At 42.9% G+C, this 23,585-nt stretch overlaps 1 protein-coding gene across 2 annotated transcripts in view; it reads left to right on the top strand.

The window, feature by feature from the left end:
- The first annotated feature begins 14,832 nt into the window (after nucleotides 1–14,832).
- LOC120111017 overlaps nucleotides 14,833–23,585 on the top strand; it is a 29,258-nt gene continuing 20,505 nt past the window's right edge. For both annotated transcript variants that reach the window (XM_039127291.1, XM_039127290.1), the window contains exons 1-7: nucleotides 14,833–14,983; nucleotides 15,515–16,174; nucleotides 16,259–16,383; nucleotides 16,475–16,569; nucleotides 16,685–16,915; nucleotides 19,548–19,638; nucleotides 22,280–22,331. In XM_039127291.1, coding sequence (XP_038983219.1) covers nucleotides 15,606–16,174; nucleotides 16,259–16,383; nucleotides 16,475–16,569; nucleotides 16,685–16,915; nucleotides 19,548–19,638; nucleotides 22,280–22,331 — 1,163 coding nt within the window. In that variant the 5' untranslated portion in view covers nucleotides 14,833–14,983; nucleotides 15,515–15,605. The remainder of the gene's footprint in view (nucleotides 14,984–15,514; nucleotides 16,175–16,258; nucleotides 16,384–16,474; nucleotides 16,570–16,684; nucleotides 16,916–19,547; nucleotides 19,639–22,279; nucleotides 22,332–23,585) is intronic.

Raw genomic sequence — 23,585 nt, 5'->3', positions numbered from 1 at the left:
GGGAGGAATAGCTGGCCATTTTGGTAGAAATAAGACCATTGATATGGTCGAACAAAGATTTTATTGGCCTAGCTTAAAACGGGATGTTGCAAAAATTGTTAGTCAGTGTCGTACCTGTCATCTATCCAAACAGCGCAAACAAAACACTGGCTTATATACACCCCTTCCTGTCCCAGATCGTCCTTGGCAGGATATTAGTATGGATTTTGTGCTAGGATTGCCAAAGACTAGAAGTAAGCATGATTCCATTCTCGTGGTAGTGGATCGGTTCTCTAAGATGGCACATTTTCTACCCACTTCCAAGACTTCTGATGCCTCCAAAGTTGCGAGAATTATCTTTGATGAGGTCGTTAGGCTCCACGGGCTTCCAGCCTCGATAGTGACTGATAGAGATGTCAAATTTGTTAGTTATTTTTGGAAGACCCTATGGAACTTTATGGGTACTAAGCTTAAATATTCCACAGCCTATCACCCTCAGACAGACGGGCAAACTGAGGTGGTCAACCGCAGTCTAGGAACCCTTCTACGATGTTTAGTAGGTGACCACCCAGGTAATTGGGATCTTCTTCTATCCATAGCTGAATTCGCCTACAATAGCTCTGTAAACAGGACCACTGGCTTGAGCCCTTTTGAAATTGTCTTAGGTTATGTACCGCGAAAACCTGTTGATCTTATCCCTGTAGCCCCTAACAATAGAATCTCTGAGACCGCTGAATCCTTTGCGCAACACATGCAAAATTTACATAAAGAGATTAAGAAGAAAATTGAAATCAACAATGCGAGATATAAAACGGCCGTTGACTTACGTCGACGTTATCAAGAATTTCGAGCGGGTGATGATGTAATGATCAGAATCAGACCTGAACGGTTTCCACCAGGAGCCGTTAGGAAATTGCACGCCCGAAGTATGGGTCCATACAAAATTCTGAAACGGGTTGGATCTAATGCATATGTGGTGGAAATTCCAAGTGATTTTGGGATTAATCCAGTTTTTAATGTAGAAGACTTAGTTGCCTACCGAGGTCCGACAACTATTCCTACTGACCCATTCAATGAGCCTGACACTGACCTCACATCCAACTTTGAGACCCTATTTCCTGCTCCTGCCTTGCCTCCTGTACCTATTTCTCCGCAGATCACAGACACAGTGGAACAGATTTTGGACGATCAGATTGTCAGTACACAGAATGGTGGATATCAGCGATATCTGGTCAGGTGGCATGGTCGACCTCCGTCAGATGATACTTGGATTAGCAGAGATGAGCTTCAGCGACTAGCTTCAGACCTGTTGGAGCATTACCAGACCTCCGTTTCGCCAGAGGCGAACTCCTCTCAGCTGAGGGGAGTTGGTGGGGACACAGACCACCGTTTCCAGCATGTGTATAGGCGTCGCCGGCGTGCATAGCACTTTGGCTGCCATAGTTTTATTTCTTATGTATTTTGGTTTATTTATTATGTATTTTCGTCCTTGTTAGTTGTTGACTTGTTATGACTGTATTTAGCTATGTTGTGGGGATCATGGGTAGTTATATGATGTTTTGTGGGAATCATGGGCAGTTACAAAGAGGGCTATATATGAGACCCTCATGTCTATTGTTGTGGTTAGAATATTTGGATTAAAGAATGGACTTTGTTCTGGCATCTGGTGGACTCCAGACTCCTCCCTCCTCCTTCCCCTTCTAAATTTCTTTTTTTTAATCAGCTGTCCCCCATCATTCGGCCTTACCCTTACCCATTGCTTGAGGGAGAGTCATGCCGACCGTGCTCGGGGCGGGGGCCGCGCCAGAAATCGACAGGGTCCCGCTCGGCCGGGGCCTCGGCGCGCCCCTCCTTCTCGTATCATCCGAGGCCGACCGAGTCGAAGGCCGGGCTGGGGACCGACCGCGTCCGACCCGGCCGTCTCGGGCGCGCCCGGATGACACCTCCGGAAAAGCGGTAGTCTCATCACCGGAGGGCTGATACGGCGTCAACTGTCGGTCCGAGCCCGCAGCGTCCCCCTGATCGGTGGGCCCGGACCCGTCTGTCGGCGTCGGAGTCGCCTGCTGGCGGGGCTTCTTCGCCGGTGGGACCCCGCTCGGAGGAGTCCGTTTCTTCCTCCGGACCGCTTCCAGTAGGGACGCCCTACTAACAGCCATTGCCCTGTCCGACTGCATGACGTCGTCGATTTCTGCAAAAAGAACGAGATGGTTAGAAACTGAGAAACTGATGGAAAGAAGAAACGAAAGAGGAGAAAAGAGCTAAAAAAGAAGAAGTGATGGTGGGCTCACGGTCGGCGGGGACCGAGCTCAGACCGACGTTCACCAAGGCATCCTCGGAAATAAGGCGAGCCACCGGGGGGAGCCGGCCCTCGGCAACCAACCCCCTCAAAACGGCGACGCCATCGGACTCCTCCCTTGACAACCTCGATAGGCCGATCGGGGACTTCATCGGCGTCTCCCAGGTTGTCCCGATTCCCCAAGAGGGATCTACGTCGATGAAAAAGAAACGCTCCTTCCAGCCATGAATGGAGGAAGGAGCCTCCTTGACGAGGCCGCACCCTCGCCGCGCCGCAAAGCACCACCACCCTCTGTCCCGGGGGTGGCCGTTCAGGCCGTAGCATTCCCAAAAGACATTCAGGGTGGCGGGAACCTCGTGCATGCGGCAGAGAACCTGGAAGGCCGTCAGGGTACGCCATGAGTTCGGCACCAGTTGCGTCGGCGCCACTCTTAAACCTCGAAGCACCTGCACGACTAAGTCCGAGGGGGGAAAGCGGAACCCAGCCCGAAGGATGTCCTCATTGATGGCGACCTTCCCTGGAGGAGGATGGGACATCCTCTCCTCAGGCCCCGGGAGCGTAACGTTGCAGGCTTCGTGAAGGTGGTACCGGGCCACGAACCTATCTAGGTCTTCGGGGACCAGCTCCGACTGAATGCGGTCCGCTCTTACTTCGTCCATCCCTAACGGCCAGAGAATCTACGGTCAGGACGGGGTCAAGAGGGGAGAAGGGACCGGAACGACTGGGGTACACTAATACGAAAGGAGAAAGTACGGAGAGCCCTAAATTGAAGAATGGGGCAACTCACCGGAAGGGAAGGAAGAACGACTCCGAGAGCGTCAAAAGAGGAGCGAACGAACAGTCCGACAGCAACGGCAGCAGCACAAGGGAGAAACTCGAGGATGCCTGTGGAGAGAAAGGCGGACGGGGAGGGCCCCCGGTTAAATAGGCGGAAAGGCGGGTGATGCCTCGGTGACGCCAGAGGACGCCTGGCTGCCGAAGGATCGTTCGCGCCCCAAAGGCGAATCGACGCCATTAAGGAAGAATGTCCGCCGAAATCCGCAGACTGCCAGATCAGCGACAACCGCCATACGCCATAAAGAAGGCGGGGAGCTCGGAGCGCGCGCGCCTTTCCGAGGGATGGCGGCAATCTCGAAGCGTCACTCCCTTCACCCGTTCCCCTCCTGGTTCCAGGCTCGGAAGTGGGGGGCTACTGTTACGGGGGAACTTAGCCACCATGCCCCACGTGACCGGCACGCGCGCCCAGGAAGACTACGGCTGCCCCTTGATCCAGCAATCCGACCTCGGGTCGGATATCTTCGGCTTCGCAGCCCGACCCCGAGTCGGCTGCCCCTTGATCCAGCAATCCGACCTCGGGTCGGATATCTTCGGCTCCGCAGTCCGACCCCGAGTCGGCTGCCCCTTGATTCAGCAATCCGACCTCGGGTCGGATATCTTCGGCTCCGCAGTCCGACCCCGAGTCGGCTGCCCCTTGATCCAGCAATCCGACCTCGGGTCGGATATCTTCGGCTCCGCAGTCCGACCCCGAGTCGGTTGCCCCTTGATCCAGCAATCCGACCTCGGGTCGGCAATCTCTTGACAACAACAGACTGTTCCCCTGAGGCACGCCGCGGCCCCCTGCTCCACTACTCCCTGCAACGGCCGAATCCGGCGCTGCCCCACGATCCCCTGTAACAGCCGTACAAAGCGGAGCTCCACTACGCCCTGCCATGGCCGTACCCAGCGCTGCCCCACGACGCCCTGTAACGGCCACGTCGGTGGCAACCCCATCGTGCCACACGATGACCAATCCCCAGAAAAACCCCCCAGCCTGATATATATGAGGCTGGGGGGGAAGGGGGAGGGTAAGAAAGATTTTCCAGAGTATCATCTTACCTGCTACCTCTCCTTCTCCTTCTCCTTCTCCTTCTCCTTCGATTTCCCCTGACTTGATTGTCGGAGGGCCCCCACTACCCTGGTGGTGGTGCGAGGCTTGCTTGCAGGTTTTCCGGCGGAGGGCGGAGCGCAACCAAAGCAATTCAAAGGGAACCCCGTTCACACCGCTGTGCCAATCGTTCTCGGTTTGGACCCCAGCAAGATAAATATATGATTGACGTGGTTGATCTACCAATTATTTAAAAAGTTATAAACCACGTCACTTCATTTTGGGCCTCCTGCATTTAGTGATGGAGTGATTGCGACATATAACCTAGTGATATTGACTAAACTGAGAAGACTGACCGCAGAATCGTTAACACTCATATAATGTTTTCTAATGTGATGCTTTGTTGTTTTATAAATAAAATAGCTAAAGTTAGGCACTCAATTTGCTTGCTTCCCCTAAATACGTTTAAATAAGACTTGGGTCAGAGAATACTAAACCATGTTTAGCGAGTATTTTGGTCCTTCGAGAAACTAGCGCTCAACTTTTAGAGAATTTTTTACCAAACAGTAAATATTTTTTTATAAAAATTTTACTTTAAACAATTATACTTTAAGCTTTGCTACTAACAGCTATATTAAATGGGGTCTAAATATCTTACATTCACTTTGGATGATTAGGCTGTTGATACCTTTTTTTAATGCATTCATGGACAATAATTTCTTTTTAATTTATGGCTGCCTACAGATTAAAAAAAAAAACAACACATATGCTGTGAGTACGATATAAAAGAGTCGTAATTTCGGACTCACTCCACCTACCATTGAAGACTTCGAGATCACTACCGCCAATCACTGATTGAAAGCTCCCTTCCCAATCCCGGCTATCTGATTCACGTAAACAGTTTCCTACCCCATATGAATTTGATTTTAGTGCTGGGCTGCGCGCCATGACCACCTTTCGTTGGAAAGTGATCGTAATTAGATCATTGATGGAGATGGCAAGCAGAGAGGGTGAGCAATGGAGGACAAGGCTTGGGGCCACTGGTTTTAAAGCTACTGTCTACTTCTCTAGAAAGGGTGGAACATTCAAAGGAGTAGCACTTACCAACAACCACGGAATTAAGGGTGAGTGTAACCTGGGGCAATATCTTATGACACTAGAATTATTAGAAAGAAGAAGGTGATTTCTTAAGAAAAGAATGAATGCATAAAATTCAAGAAAAGGAGGTAATGATCGCAGAGGATATGGATAATGGTGGGAATTGGATCAAATGACGTTTTTCTTCCTTTGGACTGAGGATTGACAAAGAGGTTAGAGTACAAGTTCGTGTTTAGCATGCTTTTAATGATATAATGATACAAGAACCATGAGCTAGCATCTATCTTGTTGATCATATAGGTTAATGGAGTACCATATCTCTAAAACATAAACCACAATAAAATCAAATGTAAATATATGTTACCCTGCACAAGGACATCAGGGCAGCACTGCATGCTCACAATATAAGTGTTACCACTTACACTTAAAAACCATGTCTTAAAAGATAGTTCACAATTAATCCAATCACATGTTCTTGCCAAATGTGCAGCATATAAGGAACTGGCCTAGATCACAACTAATCACTGCAAAACATTCCAAGCCTGATTTCATCTAGAGATGGGCACTGGGCCGGGCCGCCCACGGCCCGGCACGGCACGGCACGAAGCGGGCCGTGCCTGGCACGGCCCGCCAGCTACAGTGCCGGGCCGTGCCGGGCCGTGCCTGGCACGGCCCCTTTGATAGGGCCGTGCTGGGCTAGAGGTTCCTGGCCAGCGGGCCGTGCCAGGCACGGCCCGCTTCGGGCCTGGGCCGGCACAGCCCGGTCTAGGCCCGCGGGCCAAGCACGGCACGGCCCGCGGGCCAGCACGGCACGGCCCATAAGGGCCTGGGCCGGGCTGGCACGCGAGCCTGGCACGGTCCGGGCCTGGGCCCGGCTCGGCCCGATAAAATTTTTTTAATAAATTAATAAATATTGAACACTAAGAAATCTTGATTTATGAATATAAAGCCACCTTAATGGTGGGGGGTTTGGCATAGACCCCTACCAGTTTATTAATTTAAATCAAAATGGTACATGAAGGGAGGTTTGGACCTTGGTCTGACCTCTAGATTCTAGAATACAATAAGAAACTAAGAAAGGGCCGAGGTTTGGACCTTGGTCTGACCTCCAGAATACAATAAAAATGTACAATTATAAAAAATTAAGAAATCTTACTAATCATCAGTGATTCAGTGAATCAGTATTCACTCTTCAGTCTTCACTCTTCAGTCTTCAGTCTTCAGTCTTCAGTCTTCAGTAGTGTTTGTATCATCATCATCAGAGGATGTTGTATTATGTCCACCTTTATCTTGAAGTCTTGCCTCAGCATCCAGCCAATCCTTGAAGCAGAGAAGCATCTCCACCGTTTCGCCCGTCATCCTACTTCTCTTTTCGTCAAGAACACGCCGACCTGCACTAAAAGCGGATTCCGATGCTACCGTGGACATCGGCACAGCTAAAATATCGCGTGCAATTGCAGACATAACAGGATATTGATTTCTAACACTCTTCCACCAAGATAATACATCTAGATTCTCTATTTGATTTTCATCATATGCAGACTGAAGATCATTTCGTAAATAAAATTCTAGTTCACTACTTAAAGATGAAGAAGATGAAGAGGAACTTGAAGCATGTGTGTGTCTTCTCTGTGCAATGAATGAAAAAATAGATGACGAACGAGAACTACTAGAAGGAGGAATAGAGGTTTGTATTTGTGTTCTAGATCCACGAATTTTTTCATCATATATAGCATAAATATCATAAAGAAGTTGTCTTACCTCATCTTTAGCAGATTCAGCATCTTGATTCATATTTTCAGCGTATGCATCAAGTAAAATTAGCACGCCATTTAATTTAACTCTAGGATCAAATACAGCAGCTAAGTTATGCATAGGACATATCCTGTCCCAATACTCATTCCATTTAGATTCCATTAGGTGAATAATAGGCATTAAAACATCATCATATCTATGTTCTGCAAATTTTTGACTAATTATATATGCTTGTTGTAAAAATGAACATGAAGTAGGGTAATAAATACCAGAAAGAACATTGGTAGCATTATAAAAACTAAGCAAAAAATCTTCCAAAATTTTTCCTTTATTCCAATCAGTTTCAGTCAATGTAAATCCTAATCCACGATTATTAATATATGCACTTAATAAATTTTTATATGGGTATGCATCATGTATCATGCTATATGTGGAGTTCCAACGAGTAATTACATCAAGTTTAAATTTTTTAAAACGTTTACCATGATTTATGCATAATTCCTTAAATTCTTGAAGTCTTGATCTAGAAGCATGAATAAAAGAAACTGCATTTCTAATTTTTGAAATCACATCTTGAATCATGCCCATGCCAGCTTGAACAGAAAGATTTAAGATATGACATGCACATCTAATATGCAGTAAATTTCCATCTAATATGGGATGCAATGAGTCTTTTAATAATACAACAGCAGAATTATTATTAGATGCATTATCAAAAGTAATAGACATAATTTTATCATTAATATTATATGAACATGCAGTTTGATAAATTATATTTGAAATTTGTTGCCCAGAATGTGGAAAATCAAAAGCACGAAAAGCAAGAATACGTTTATTTAATTGCCAATCATTATCAATATAATGAGCAGTAATGGCAATAAAACAATTACTACCTACAGATGCTGACCAAATATCAGAAGTTAATGAAATTTTTACATTTAAAGTAGAAAGTGTTTCAATTAAATTTTGTTTTATTGCTAAAAAATTGGTCATAGCTACTCTTCTAAATGTACGCCTACTAGTTCTTTTGTAAGCAGGCCGTAGGTTTAATTGAACATATTCTTCAAAATTAAAAGATTCACATAAACTAAAAGGTAATTCATCCTTAACTATCCATTTTACAAGTGCTTTTCTTTGATTTTCATGATTATATGCAAAATTACCTACAAGTAATCCCCCTTGTATATTAAGGCTACTTTGAGTTTGAGCATGAGAATCATGCATCCTATGACTCTCTTGATGTCTTTTTAAATGCCCTGTTCCCCCACTACTACTACAACTATAAAGTTTGGCACATTTTTTACATTTAGCTTTCCAGACTCCCTCAACCATAACTCTATCAAATTCATTCCATACAGTACTAGTCCTCTTACGAGAAGAGGTTTGACCTTCACTCGGTTCACCAGTTCTAGAGGAACTAGGAACAGGGGGTTGGGCATTAGTTTCTTCTCCCTCAGAAACAGGAATGCCAAACTGACTTTCCTCAAAAGATGACATATCTATGATTAATTCAAAAAATAAAAACTAACCGCAAGGAGGAATTGAGTAGAGGGTCGGAGGGCAGAGGCAGAGCCGAGATTCCGAGCTTCCTCTTGTGCTCTCAACAGAAGCGACCTTCTCTTCTCAACAGGAACCTCCTCTTGTGTAGCACTTGAACAAACTAAAAATTAAATTGCTAGAAGAGCACTTTAGAGGAGAGAAATAATAGCAGTAGAGAAGGAGAGAATGAGAGGTTTGGTGTGGTGAGAATGAGGGAGGAATGGGCTATTTATAGAAGCCCAAAAATTTTTTTTCCCCAAAATACCCCTCCATTCAGCCGTTATTGGACTGTTGGGAGGGGTAAAATCGACTTTTTCCCGAAAATAGCCGTTGGAAACGGCTATTTTCCCTCCCCCTCTCCAGACGGGCCGTGCCAGGCACGGCCCGTCTGGAGCCGTTACGGGCCGTGCCAGGCACGGCCCGTTTGCGCCCGTTACGGGCCGTGCCTGGCACGGCCCGTGCCGTGCCGTGCCCGGCCCGGCCCACCAATAGAGGGGCCGGGGGCCGGGCCGGGCTGGCCTTCCGTGCCTCACGGGCCGTGCCAGGCACGGCCCGTTTCATAAGCGGGCCGTGCACGGCCCGCTTAGAATTTGGGCCCGGGGGGCCTGGGCCGGGCCGGCCCGGCCCGGCACGCCCGTTGCCCAACTCTAATTTCATCTCAATTTTATTGATCTTGACTTCATCTACAGAGTTACACTTTTCGCCACCTTAATTGCTTGCATGCTAAGGTGTCATTTCCCCCTTGACGCCAGCCAATGAGCGGTCCCTTCAGGATTACGTCAGGAGCTCAAACTCCATCCACGGTTCGGCTCCACTCGACCACTCGGCTGGATGTCGGCTGGAACCCAGCCTAACGGCATATTCCTGACGCCGTCTTCGATCCCCGGCGTGCGCGCGCCCGTACCCCTCTCGCTACGACGTACGCGTGTCGATCGGTTATTGCCTCGCTCCGGGAGACGTGGCGGGAACAGATTCGCCGACTATCCGACGTGGCGATCCGGACTTCCGAGCGGAAGCGTTTGCGTCCGCGTCTCCGCCACGGCGACCCGTAACGCGACAAACGAGGGCGTGGAATGGTAGGGCGGCACACGTGTCGCCTTTTGATCGGCTGAAACGAGTAACCCTATCTTAACGCGACGCCACTAAAAGTTTCTATGACGTGGGCTCATCCTGTCCATTCGTGTGCGGCATTTTTGAACGGTTGAGATGTGAGGATAGGAATTTGGACGGTTAATTTAGCTTTTGCATTGAAATAAGTACATGGAGTGCGCGCGACGTCAAGGCCGCGGGTCGTCGGCGTCAGAAGCGACGAAGGCGAACAAGGGGTGGTTCTATATACACCCCCCCTATTGCTCAGGACACCCCCCAAAAATTAAAAAAAATTAAATACTCTCTACACCCCCCCCCCCCCCCCCCCCCCACCCAAATTGCTAAGGACACCCCTAAAAAATTTAAAATTCCTAAATTACCCCCCACCCTCCCCACCCCCTCACCTAAATTGCTCTCTACACCCCCAAAACCCCCCCCCACCCCGCTCTTCCCCTCCAAAACACCTCGCCAACGCCCAAAACCCCCCCGTTCCCCCTTCTCCCTCTCGTCGCCGGCATTCTCCCGATCTCCGACCACCTCGCCGGCTTCTTCCGGAACCACCTCGCCGGCTTCTCCCGAAATTTTTTTTTTCACGGTTCGTGCTCCGTTCGGCACTGGATCGCCGAACAAAAGGCTTCTGTTCGGCTGAACAGTGCCGGACAGAAGCCTTCTGTTCGGCACTGTGCAGCCGAACAGATCTGTTCGGTTGAGGGTTGCCGAGCAGAAGGCTTCTGTTCGGCACTGTTCAGCCGAACAGAAGCCTTTTGTTCGGCGATCCAGTGCCGAACGGAGCACGAACCGTGAAAAAAAAAAATTCGGAAGAAGCCGGCGAGGTGGTTCCGGGAGAAGCCGGCGAGGTGGTCGGAGATCGGGAGAATGCCGGCGACGAGAGGGAGAAGGGGGAACGGGGGAGGAGGGGTTTAAGGGGGGTTTGAGGGGTGTTTTTTTTTTTTTTTCTTTTCAAAACGAAACGGAGGAGGAGGAAGGAGGGTGTATGAGAAAATTTCAAGGGCAATATGGTAATTACACTAAAGGTTAGTTTGGGTATTTTTTTTTTGGTTTTTGGGGGGTGTCCTGAGCAATAGGGGGGGTGTATATAGAACTACCCGCGAACAAGTTGTCCGATGACGAAAACGCCCTTGACTGATTTAACATGTGACGGCTGTGTCCTTCATATTTTCGGCGATTATTACGGATCGGGTATCCGTCAGAGAGAGGCTTGAGCACGAGAGGCGACTTTTTTCGATGTGAAATTTATACGCTCCATGGCTTCCTTTGATTATAAGTGAGCTTCATTTTTTTTCTCTTTCTTTATATATATATATATATATGCGCACGGGTGTGTGTGCACGTGCGTGCTTGTGCTTGTGCGTGTACGTGTGTGCGTCGACAAATCTCACCTATGTCACAGTGGACAAATGAATGAATGATACAAAATTTGCTGCTCATCCATGGGGTGATTATGTTCCCCTCTTCATTTAACAGCACAATTTGGCAGTTAGTCAATAAGATAAAGCTTGTTTTCTTTCACCATATCAGACTAAAGTTTGAATTATTCTATATAATGGACACCTAAGAGCATGGCTGTGGCTTCTCCTTGCAAAAATAAATCATGTTGCCGAGATTCATGGCTGCTTTCGTCCTTTCATCAGAGGATCTAGGAGGAACAAGTAAATACAGAGCAATAGCCGCTGTCGTGTCCCTACAAAGCTAACTCCAAGTCCACCCAGTTTTTATATTTAGATATTTCCAAGGCTTCAAACCAATAAGTGGGATCTAATCATTGCTAAAGTTTGACATTCCGAGGCAACTTGGCATTTTAAAATTAATGAAACGTTGCCATCAAGTGTAGGTGGGCATTTGTGGGTTGTGCACCCTATATTTTTAGTTAGCAATACAGCATCAAAGAAACCAAGCATCGGTTTTCATATATATAAATAAAAAGAATTCATACTCTGTCAATGGAGGTTTGGACTTCAGAAACATGGGAGGCATAAATATTCTTAACATACAGAGACTGAAGTTGAATGAACTTGTTACTTATTTAAACAATTAAGTAGCTTTCAATTTACCCATTCATTTCATGCTTCTACTTGAAATTCCATCATGCGACTCTAAAGTGATGTTACCTACCGCAATAGCATAAAAAACAATCTCAATCTAAAGTTTGTTCTATTCGTAGCATGACGAAGTCTTCGATGTATAATTTAGTGGGCTCCTCAAAGTATCATTAAATTAGAACCAGTTAATCAACTTGGCCTCAGGTCTTGCCTTTAGCATTACATTACTCAGATGTAGAGAACCAAGGGGGAGAAAAGGTCATGGGACAGGGACTTGTCTGGGCTACTGCCTTCAAGTGACTTCAGCGCTTTTAGATTATTTTTTGAGCAGTTCTTAAGGCTGGTGGCAGGTGAGGATTTCTTCTTCATGCAAAGGTGGAAGAAAAGGTTCCTTTTCGTTATATCATTATTTTATGAAGCCTCAGATTCAGTAAATGATCTTTCAGTGATTTAAGAAGTATGAAAGTTATCAGCTCATAGCTCTTAGGAGAAGAAAATAGTGGAGGATGACAACATTTTGGGCCTAAAACTTTATGCACCAATTGCACCCTTTGCTTATCCCAAAAAGAAAGATCACCCCACTAACTAATTATATGAATCTGCCATATTAACTTGATGGTCCAACATGAGGATCAGTTGGTCAGAATCAGATGATTTACATTACTGGTATGAACAATTCTGGGTCACTACATTTTTCGGTGTCGACAATTCAGCTGAGAACTTCGGCGAACCGAATCAAAAGCTAGGACAAGTTTCTTGGTGTAATATTGGTGATCCAACCAGGTTTCTGAACCCACCCCACAGGAAGAATCCTCAAATGTATATCATCTGTATCTATATAGTTATTTACTTTTCCTTCTTTGCAAACACACTTTGTTTAGCTATCTTTATATCTATTGATATAATACTTAAATTTCAATTGTTTACTACTAAAATTTTCTACTTGAATATATTTTTGTATTCTGCAACTACTTGTAAATTAACTCGTTCATGCCACTATATATAATCAGATTGTTGGGAGTCCCAGAGATTCAGGCTTTCGAGATTTCGAACACCATACAGAATTTCCTGCTCCTCTCTCCACTCCAGTGCTCTTGAAAACTACTTATTTTTTCAACCAATCGCAGGTAAAAGTAGTCTGGTGTCATAGTATAGGGATCTAGCAAACATTTGGAGTCTCTTTAGATCTGTAAAATATGGCTATCAAAAACTCTATTCCATCAAAAGAAACTGGGCCTATCTTGTTGCTCGTCACCTCCCATGCAGGCCAGGAAAGAACCAAACTAAATCCTAACATTTAATCCTCAGCTTGGATTCGTATAAAATTTCCCTTTCCAAGGTGACCCACAATCATGGGATGACATCTTAGTTACCATTCCAGCTAGATTTACCAAAACGAAAGATGGAAAAACAAATTGCGAAAAAGAAAAATTAGAACAAAAGGGAGGTGAAGAGTATTCAACATTAAACTGAAACTTTGTTATTTTGAACTTCGAAAGTTTGTTATTACAAGAGAACAAACATTTCATATTTGAAGACATATTATAAGAGCAAAGACCATGTATGGCTATACATCATCAGGTAGCGATATTAGATGTTCGATAACATCAATCTCTTGACTAGACATTACAAGCATTGCCTACTAGCTAAAATCGAAGGTACAACTACGATATAGGTGGTTGACGATGAGCTACACATAAAACTTAAATCATCCTAGATAATGGTTGTCTCAGCTGCTGCCAGATTTCTCACTATGGAGTGAGGGAATCATTTTTAAAATGAAGGTAAAATTATGAAATTAAAACTCGATCTCATCCTATTAGTATTCTAAAATGTTGCTATGTCAAGAAAAAAATGTGGGCTTTTAGGAGAGGGGTGTAAATTTATTGCAAGGTGAATTCAAACAACATTGATCAGTAGCCATAAGCTCATAAATATTTTGTTGTACGTAAACTTTTTGCATCATGCCTACATTGGGTGGCTCTGTTTCTCTTCAGTGTCTTCTTCAACTGACCGAAGAAAAGAAAGCAAGCAAATCACACATAGAGAGCCATCCTCCAACAAATCTAATAATTTCTGAATACAATGGTCAAATCATCCAAAATATGCCTCAGTTTCACCATAAAAAAAAAAAATAAAACATAGATAATACCGACTTGTTAACTTGATGATGGAGGAAAGTGCAACAGAAGACACTAAAAGGGCATTTGGAAGGAATATGATGGAATAAGTTCTTTATTCAACCTCTATTCCATTGACCAAACATGATAATTTTCTTTGTGTTGAGTCAATGTACATTGAAACATTAAACTTGATGATAATTTTTCAGGTAGGGCTAACAAAAATTGACTCGACTAAAAAATCTAGCCCAATCCAACCTTATTTAGATCAAGTGGAAGTTAGGGCTTTTTCAACTCCAGATTTTAGATGGGCCGGAAATGATTGAACTAGTTATAGGGATAGTGTTTCTATTTGGATTAATACAGCTTAGAAAAGGATCGTGCCACACCTTAAGCAAGAATCTTACAAGTGGTTGATCTTTTTAATTACTGCTGGTTGTTCATTTGATCTTGGAAACAAGTCACCAAGTTATCGAGATTGAATTTGACATATTAGATGCGCTCACTCAAGGATCAACCTTTACAAATTAGATGATGCTGTGGGTTAAAGGGGTCAAATTGTATCATAAAGGTCAATTTATAGATGGGTATTGTAAAAAGGATCCCGACCTAACATTGGGTCAAGCATGGGCCAAGGTTTTATCTATTGCTATCTTTAGCTGGCTATGGCCTGGACCTAAGCCAACCCGATCGGCTGCCACCCTACCTCCTCTTAAGAGACCATGCTCGTTTAAAATACGGTCATGATTGAACGATGCGTCCATCTACAAGGCCAAATACACATCACGTTTCATGAGTAATTAAAAATATAGAACTTATTCATACACTCGATCCCAACCATCAATATGATGAGATCCCGAGTGCCCAGCGTACCACGGGATCACCCCGCCCTGCGATTCTCAGAAATCTAATCAGACGCACGATGATCCTTATCATAACCGTTTCGATCATCAATCGCGAGCCGTCCATAAAATCAGGCGGTCCAATAGCACGAGATCGGAGGGCACGCGCGGCTTCCACATATATGAACGAACTGGAACCTTGAGAGCCAGATACAGCTGCGGCGCCTTGCGAAGCCAGGACAGGGCGAACGATTTAACTCCCGGTTCCCTCTCCGACTCTCTCGCCCCTGTTCACAATAACAAAGCCAACGGAGCGAGGGACCCCAAAAAACCCTAACAAGGTTTGCCCTTCTCCCTAGAATCTATACCAAGTTAGCGTTTTGATTCCTCTCCTAGGGATGATTTTAGGGTTTGGAGCATCTTGTTTGTTATTATAATTCCTTTTCGGAAGATCAACTCGTTTCTTGCTCGGTATCTGGGGATCCCCCCCTCCCTTTTTTGGTTTTTAGCTGCAGTCCTCTATTCTAGAGGACTGGGCATATCTTTTGATTGTTTTTTCTTTCGATTCTATTATCTATTAGTTGTAATTTCTTTCATTCATGGCTGAAACTGAAGTTATGCGTCGTTGATGCGATGAAAGGTTCATAATTAATTTTCCTGGGCCTCCAATTTGTTGTTTTGATGGCGCCGGTTAAATTTCCTGCCTTTCATTGCGAGTATTTGTATTGATAGCTCGGTGTTGATAAAAGTCATATGTTTGGAATCTGTGATGCAAGATAAAATTCCGTTCTTTGCTGCCACCGATTCTTGTTCTATATACTCGGAGAAAATGTGCATTAATTTTTTTATTTTCTGTTATTCTTAATGTGCAGAGTTATCTCTACAAACTGTAGCTTAATACCAATAACTGTTATAACACCACCGGTGATGCAATAAATTTCCTGAAGATTAGAGAAGGTTGCAATGTATGCAAGGAGAGTAAAGTTTAGGGGCCAGAACTGGTATTCTTTATCCCAACAGGCAGGATCTTTATTTAGGTTGATCAGAAGGGATATTTCACAATCCTCTTCTAGTAGAAGTATCTACCATACAGGCCAATCACTAAAAGATAGTGTTATTAGGAAGTTCAGCTCAGTTCCACTTTCCCTGCCGGTTGGTAGTGATTTAGGCATTTGTAGGAGGTGCCCTGCATCCTTTTCATATGGATTGTGTCGATTTTATAGCTCCAAAGGTGATGGGAGTAATGCCAGTGGGGACAAACATGTGCCGGTTAAAGATGCCACCAACTTTGATAAAGGGAAGACTAGGAAAGAAGAGGTTTTAGCTGATTCAAAGCACTGCAATGAGCATGCTCGGCTTGGGGAACACGATCAGCAGGAGTGGCTGAATAGCGAGAGATCGTCCATTGATAGTAAAAAGAGAGAATCCCCTTTTCTAACCAAGCGAGAGAGGTTCAAAAATGAATTCTTGCGAAGGGTGATTCCATGGGAGAAGATCACAGTTTCATGGAGGACCTTTCCTTATTATATCCAGTAAGTTCATTTTATTCTCTCTTTTCTTATAGCTAGACTATAATGTTCTTTGCTGTAACTTATTCCCTTCTTTCTTGCTTCTAGTGAACACACAAAAAATTTGTTGGTGGAATGTGCTTCCTCCCATTTGAAGCACAAGAGTTTCACATCATCTTATGGTGCTCGGCTTACCTCTTCAACTGGGAGAATTTTGCTTCAGAGTATCTCAGGTCGTTTGTGGTTCCTTTATTACTTGTCAATTCCTTTCGCTAAAATATGTCATTCAAGTTGGGTAAATACTCTATTTCTTGCTATTCATAGGAACCGAGCTTTACCGGGAAAGATTGGTGAGAGCTTTGGCTCAGGAATTACAAGTCCCCTTGCTGGTTCTAGACAGCAGTGTTCTTGCTCCCTACGTAAGTGCAGCACATATTACCCCTTGGTTTCCATGTTTGATATTTGACCTGGTTATGATCTCTTTCATTAACTTATTAAAGGCATTTGCTTGTTATTGTTAATTATCTGCTGCAGGATTTTGGTCGAGAATGTGCATCAGAAAGTGAAACGGATGATGAGAATGTGGAATCAGGAGAAGAATGTACATCAGAGTCAGATGTTGAAGATGATGGAAACAATGAAGAAGAATGGGCAAGCAGCAATGAAGCCAAATCTGGTGAAAGCGAGGATGATGTTGATGATGTGCAAGCATCTGCTGAGGCCATCAAGAAGCTTGTACCATACAGTCTAGAAGAGTTTGCAAAGGTAAAAACGATAGAATTATTATCATTATAATTCCTTTGCTGGAGCAGGTGCTTCAGTGATGATTTCTTTTGAAAGTTTGTGCATTAACTCTGTGTGTCTATATGTATGCATGTGTTTATGTGTATGAATGAATCTATGTAACTGCGTATTGTGTAGCCTGTTCTCACCTAACAGTTTAGTTTCTTCTATTCATACTCATCAAGATTGTTTCTTTTACGCGAGAATTTCAAACTAAGCATGGTTTAATTATTCTGGACTAATGGTATCTTTGTGGAGAGGGAAACAAAGGATGACATGGTTTTGCAGAGGGAGGGATAGAATGATGCTTCAAGAATGGGTGTTATTGTAATACATAGTTGAAAGAACATGGAAGAGAAATGGAATGGTCAAGCACCACTCTCATGTGAAATAAAAGACATGACTACTGTACCATATTTTCATTCTTTTATGAAGTTAGGCCAACACTGACCTGACATGTTTGTTAATTCTAAAATATTGAACTTTACTGTTTCTATTACATTTATAATTTTCCTTGATCAACAGGATACATTCTATAATGTTTGTAGGGAAACACATGCCGTTTAAATGCTAGAAGCATGGTTTTTGGTAACATAAGGTGGTCTTTTATGTGGTTTCATCATAGAGCATACCTTTTTGTGTGCTCTCTAAAGGGGCTTCGCCTCAATACACGTGGGGCCTTGGGGTGGGCTTTGCCTGCGCCTTGCGCCTAGGCTCAACCTTAAATGAGATCTTGATCCAATCTGACCGTCCAAGCAAATGCATTGGATTTGAGTTCAGAACTGAAAACTACTGCCTGTATGGCTTGGATCTTGTCAAATAGGATCTGGACCTGATCCAACCCACTTGCAGCCCAAAGCGAGGACAAAGGTTGTTGGTTGTTGTCATTGTCAATTTGATGAACCTGCATGTAATTTATTTGTTTATTTTAGTAGGTAGTTTGATTAATGTTCAGTGAATCGTGGACAAAGGCCAGACTTGAACTTGAGAACCATGAGGGTATGATATGTTGATTGGTGCAATATTTTCTTTGCTATTTTTATATTGATGTTGACCTGGTTTGTTGTACTGATGTTGGGTATTGTGCCGTTACCTTATTGGTACTATATTGCATGCCTCCTATACCGAGGTAGTGTTGGAGACCCTTTCCTTTTGCCCAACTATGTACCCAGTGTAAGCCGATTTGGCTCCTGCGCCATATTGAACCTCACTAGTGTACCCATATCTTTGTGATAATGGCATGGTATGCCCCAATGGTCTATCGTACTGTTCGGTACGGGGCATATCGTACCGCTTGGTACGGGGCGTATTGTACCGTATCGGAAGAAAACCGGTACGAAACTTAGCTTCGAGTTGGTACAAGCCCGTACCGCCCCATACCGACCTGTATGGCTATATCGAGGTATACTGAGGTGCGTACCATCCCGTACCGAAGCGTACCGTCTCGTACCGAAGCGTATTGACCCATATCGAGGCATACCAAGATAAAAATTGAGAAAAATGGTTAGAGAACTATTTCCGTATAGAGGCGTGCCGTACTAATAAGGTATCGATATGGTATCCGGCACCGAGATTGCAGATCTTGGTATGCCATGTACTGGATGGTGCGGTGAACCATGGATTTCGATCAAACTATATTATTTAAGATATTTACTAAGAACCACAAGTTTACGAGCAATAGTAAAATAGAACATCAGGCAAATTGACTTATCAATGTGACTTCAGTCTTATTGATTTATTTTGATTTGGAAACGGATTAAAGTTAATAGTGGGGTTATCTTTAAAGGGACTCCTTTATGCTTTTTGCTGAGTGGACTTTGGGGGATGCAATTGCATAATCTGTAAGTTAGGGGCTCCAAGGAACCTATTAGAGGAAATTAAATTAGGCAATGGGGCTAGGGGTGGTTGTGTACTGGTGGGCTGTTCTATCATGTTATCATGTGTATTTTTTAAGCTCTTCATTCATATCGCAATTGAACATGGGACCCCCAACTTCTGTATCCTTTTTGCACTATTAATAAAATATATTGGCCATTTAAGAATAAATTCATGATACAACTTGTTGAAATATCTGGTTATGATTTGGATTCTTACTTAACTTTGTGTGGGAATCAAGACTTGGAGTTCAATCGAACTCTTCAACCATCATTGGTCTTTATAGTACCATTTCACCTTTCATAAGTTGAAGGGTTTTTGCATATATACCCTTGCAAATATGCCTTATTGCATGTTTATCCCCTCAAAAATCACTATTTGCATATATACTCCTCAATTCACCCTATTTTTGCAATAATGCCCCTTCCATTTGGGATATTGATGCAAAAGGTTAACAAAGTCATTTTATACTCAATATGGGAACACCATCAATCAAAAAATCTAATAGAAGGGGCACCGTTGCAAAAGTAGGGTGAATTAAAGGGTACACATGTAAATAGGAATTTTTGAAGGGCAAATATGTTCTAAGCTATATTTACAGGGATACACATGTAAAAATACCTAATTTTATTAGGTTAAGTGAGAATATGTTTTTTGCTTCATGTTGTTTGAATTGTCTATATTTTATTGTTGTCCGCTATTGATTTAGCTTTATATTTTTGGCTGTGATATATTGCAGAGAGTTTCTGGAGAAGTTGAGGGTACCTCATCATCGACTCAGACAGAGACTGCTGAGTCATCACAACAACCAAAAAGGCCTCTCAAAAAGGGTAACATGCTTGCTTACCTAGTTTTAGATGAATCTGTTATGCTCATGGTCGGTGGAACCGTCCCGAACCGGACGGCTCCGCCCGTTCTGAGCTGCAGCGGTGGCTTACCAGTACGGTTTGGGCTGTAAAAACGGTACTCTGCCGGCACCGGAGAAGGAGAAGAGAGAGAGCGAGTGGGAGAGGGAGGGAGAAGGAGAGGCAGCATATGTCGGCAGAGGGCTGCGGGGGGCCGGCGTCCGCCGCCTCTCCTTCTCCCTCCCTCCTTCCCCCGCTCGCTCTCTCTTTCTCTTCTCCTTCTCCAGCTCTGGCAGCGTGCCCTCTCTCGGAACGGTGCCCGATACTGATTCCTCCGACCTTGGTTATGCTATTTCAGTAATTCATGTGGAAATTAATCCTGTTTCATGGTTTGCTTTTGTTGCATTCATCTAATTGTAACTTAACTATGACTTAAGATTTGGTTCTCTTTTTGATGTATATATGCCTTTTCTGTTGGCGTTTCCTTTATGGTTATGTGCCAGAAAAAGGAACATGGCCTGAGCTATGAATTGCTTTGCCATGTAAGAGTGGGGATGAACAAAAAAGCCATATCACTCCTGGTTTTGCATGGTTTAGAACTTGAAATTGTATACTTTTTGCTGAATGATTTCTTTCTTATTGAAAATATAGCACCCTCAGGAGAATGTTGTTAAAGTTTGTAGTATTATTTAACATCGCATGCAATTAAATATATCTTTGTTGGATAGGGGTGGTGATGGATCAAGTCGGTTTAGGTTTGGGTCGGGACGAAGCAAGTTTAGGTCAAAAAATTCCCAACCCAAATCCAACCCATTTATAATCGGTTGGAAGATGTAAACCCATACTCGACCCATTTGTTTTCCATGAACCCGGATGCAGCTACCAAACCATTTTAATTTTTTCTTTAAGCGTCGGGTCAAAAAACTTGCAACCCAAATCCGACCAATTGTTAATTGGGTTGGAAAATGTAAAACCATACCTGATCTATTTATTGTACATAGACCCGTCCCAACCACCAACCCGTTTAAATTTTTGTTTGTCAAATATATATATATATATATGTGTGTGTATATATATATATATATATATATATATATATATATATATATATATATATATATATATATATATATATATATATAAAACTGAAGTTGAAGCAAAACATAGCATGCAAATATCACAAACAGAAAATATCATATTTTTATCATCATAAGCACAAATTAGAAATTTAGGATATATTACAATAAAAAATAAATTAACAATGGACTAACAAAAAAATGCAATAATAAGAATAAATTAGGTCATAATAATTTACTTGTTTTGTGGGCCACTAGCTTCATAGTTGCTATCGTGGCTAGTGTATCTTCATGCAAGTGATATAGTTATCTTTGCTAAACTTAAAAAAATCTGATATATTTCTGATATATATTGACTTAGGGGACCCACCAGATTTGGGAGTTAAACCCGAACCCATCCATTTATGAACGGGATGGTCTCAGGTTGACTCACTTCCAACTTGGATTTGAAAATGGCCAGCCAGAGCCTGTTTATTTTGGTTGGCTTCATGCAGGTTGGTGGGCTCGAGAAAGGTTTTGCCACCCCTAATGTTGGAGGGTGTTCTTTCATAGAAGACATAGGCTTAGATAGGAAGTAAAAGCAAAGTAGAATTCATACGAACCCAAATTGCTGGATTAGGGCTCGTTGTTTCCGCTTGGTGTAGTTTCTACTTGGTAGTAGACATTCAAGAAAGAAAAGCAGTGTCCTTTTTATGGATTATGTTCTTTCTGCAAGTTGTCAAGTCACGAATTAGTAGTGCATCTGACTCCTGCCCAGCAGGAAAGACATTATCCTCATTAGATAGAACTGTTGATCTCTCTAAAGATGTAATGCCTTGAAGTTCCAATATGCTATCACGGAGGAATCTTGTTCTTGGTTTAACATATGATAGTGTGCCCCAGTTTACAATTATTTATAAGCTCAACTGATCTTATGCTGTTTCTATATGACAAAGTTCCAATTTATTGAAGTATCTGTGGGTGGTTTCTAGTTAGTCTCCATGATGGTGATTATACCTCAAACTGAAGTTTTTTGGTGATATTTAGCGAATGGATACTAATGCAGTTTTTTTATTGATATTATATTAATATTCAGTGCACTTATCATTTGCTGGTTCATGATTCTACTTATTGAGGTGGATTAAACAAATCGAGCACATTATGGTAGCATATATTTTACATAACATGTTTTATGTATATATCATGTATGTGATTTAACATGCTTTTACTTATTTCATGTGAACAATAGGATATATGATGGTTGCATACAAGTTAATATTTCGATTAGAGAGGGTTAGCTGGCACCTATCCTTTAGATGTCCTGGTAAATAAATGCACGAAATGTTCTGATTCTTGGTGGGGATGGTGCCGGGATCCTTTGTTAGTGTCATGAAGATTGCATATGTGCATCATCTTCATTACGATCAGGTTGCATGCCTCATTTGATAATTATGTTTTGGGGGATGTCGACCAGAATGATCTCCTGCCTTCAATTCCTTTCTTTGAGCTGGAAGAAAAATTTTTCCTTATCATTTTCTATGTGTTCTCAAACCATTCTATCCATTTTTCAGGGGACCGGGTGAAGTATGTTGGGGCCTCAGTGCATGTTGAAGCTGATCACAGGTAATTTGGTTTATCTTCTCTTAATCTTACCTCCAATTTATAGTGAAATGCGACATTTTGTTTCTTGATCTGGGCTATGTGAAATATTTTTGTGTTAAAAATCTTGATTCTATGTGGATATTCTAATTTTCAACCATCAATCATTATATTTACACCTGAACCTGAAATCTGTGTAATGTCATGAACCTGAAATCTATGTAATGTCATTTTGATATGTGAAGTATGCCTTGGTTCTATAATAACAATCACTGATAAGTTAACAAATTTGTCATGAGCATGTATTGTGACTAGACCTTATTAGTTCACTATGAATAATTGCTATTCAGGGAAAGTAGTGCACTTTAGAAGTTGATCACGTCCCCATCCTTACATCTGTCTAGGCCGTGTCTTATTGTGTCTCGATAAAAATAGGAAAGCATAAATGTCTACTGTTGATTGGAGTATATAGAAGATTATACAAATAGCTATGTATGTGTTTTTCTACAATAATCTTTTCAACTTTGTCAAAACTTCTATTGGAACTCGAGTGGTAGGTGGTGGCTGTCCTGCCTAACGCAGGGTTAATGTGTAAGGAACAAAGATTCTTCTTTTGGATCATTGCTTACAGTTCCTCTTTTGCTTGAGGTTGCCTTGGCCAAGAATTTGCCATAATTTCTGAGTGTAAGCAACAGCTTAATGGTCTGATCATAAAAAATGCTCAATTTTTGTCGGATCACTTACTGCCATGTTCAAATTCAACATGTATGGGTGATAAAGGCTTGCTGGTTAAGGCTAAAGATAATACCTTACTGCAGGCCACTTAAAACCACAACCTTACACTGTGCTAATGTGTGTGTGTCTATATATATATATATATATCGAGAACTAGAACACAGTTTTTATGTTCTTTTGCATGACTACACGTGCACCGTTGGAGAGACCCCTTTGATATGTTTAATTTTGTTGCTGTATCCCTACATCTTTATAAAAAAATTATCATTCAAGAGGGGCAGGCCATTTGCATTCCTTGAATATTGATTTGGGAGGTATAGTCTTTCCTACTTGAGGCTATCTGATGAGAGCTGTTAACTTCTTATGAGAAACTGGTTAATTAATTTTATCCATAAGAAGGATATTTTAATTTGTTAGTTTTCCACTATGACTTTTGGGCCTATAAGTTGTGCTCCAGAGATGAAGTGTCGTTCCCTAGTTGCATGAGTTTTTGCGGTGATCTATATGACAAGTCTCTCTGCTTGCTTATTGGTCTTCTAGGTC

This window comes from Phoenix dactylifera, chromosome 6, assembly GCF_009389715.1.
Source record: "Phoenix dactylifera cultivar Barhee BC4 chromosome 6, palm_55x_up_171113_PBpolish2nd_filt_p, whole genome shotgun sequence".
Lineage (NCBI taxonomy): Eukaryota > Viridiplantae > Streptophyta > Magnoliopsida > Arecales > Arecaceae > Phoenix > Phoenix dactylifera.
This window is presented reverse-complemented; position numbering and strand designations above follow the sequence as displayed.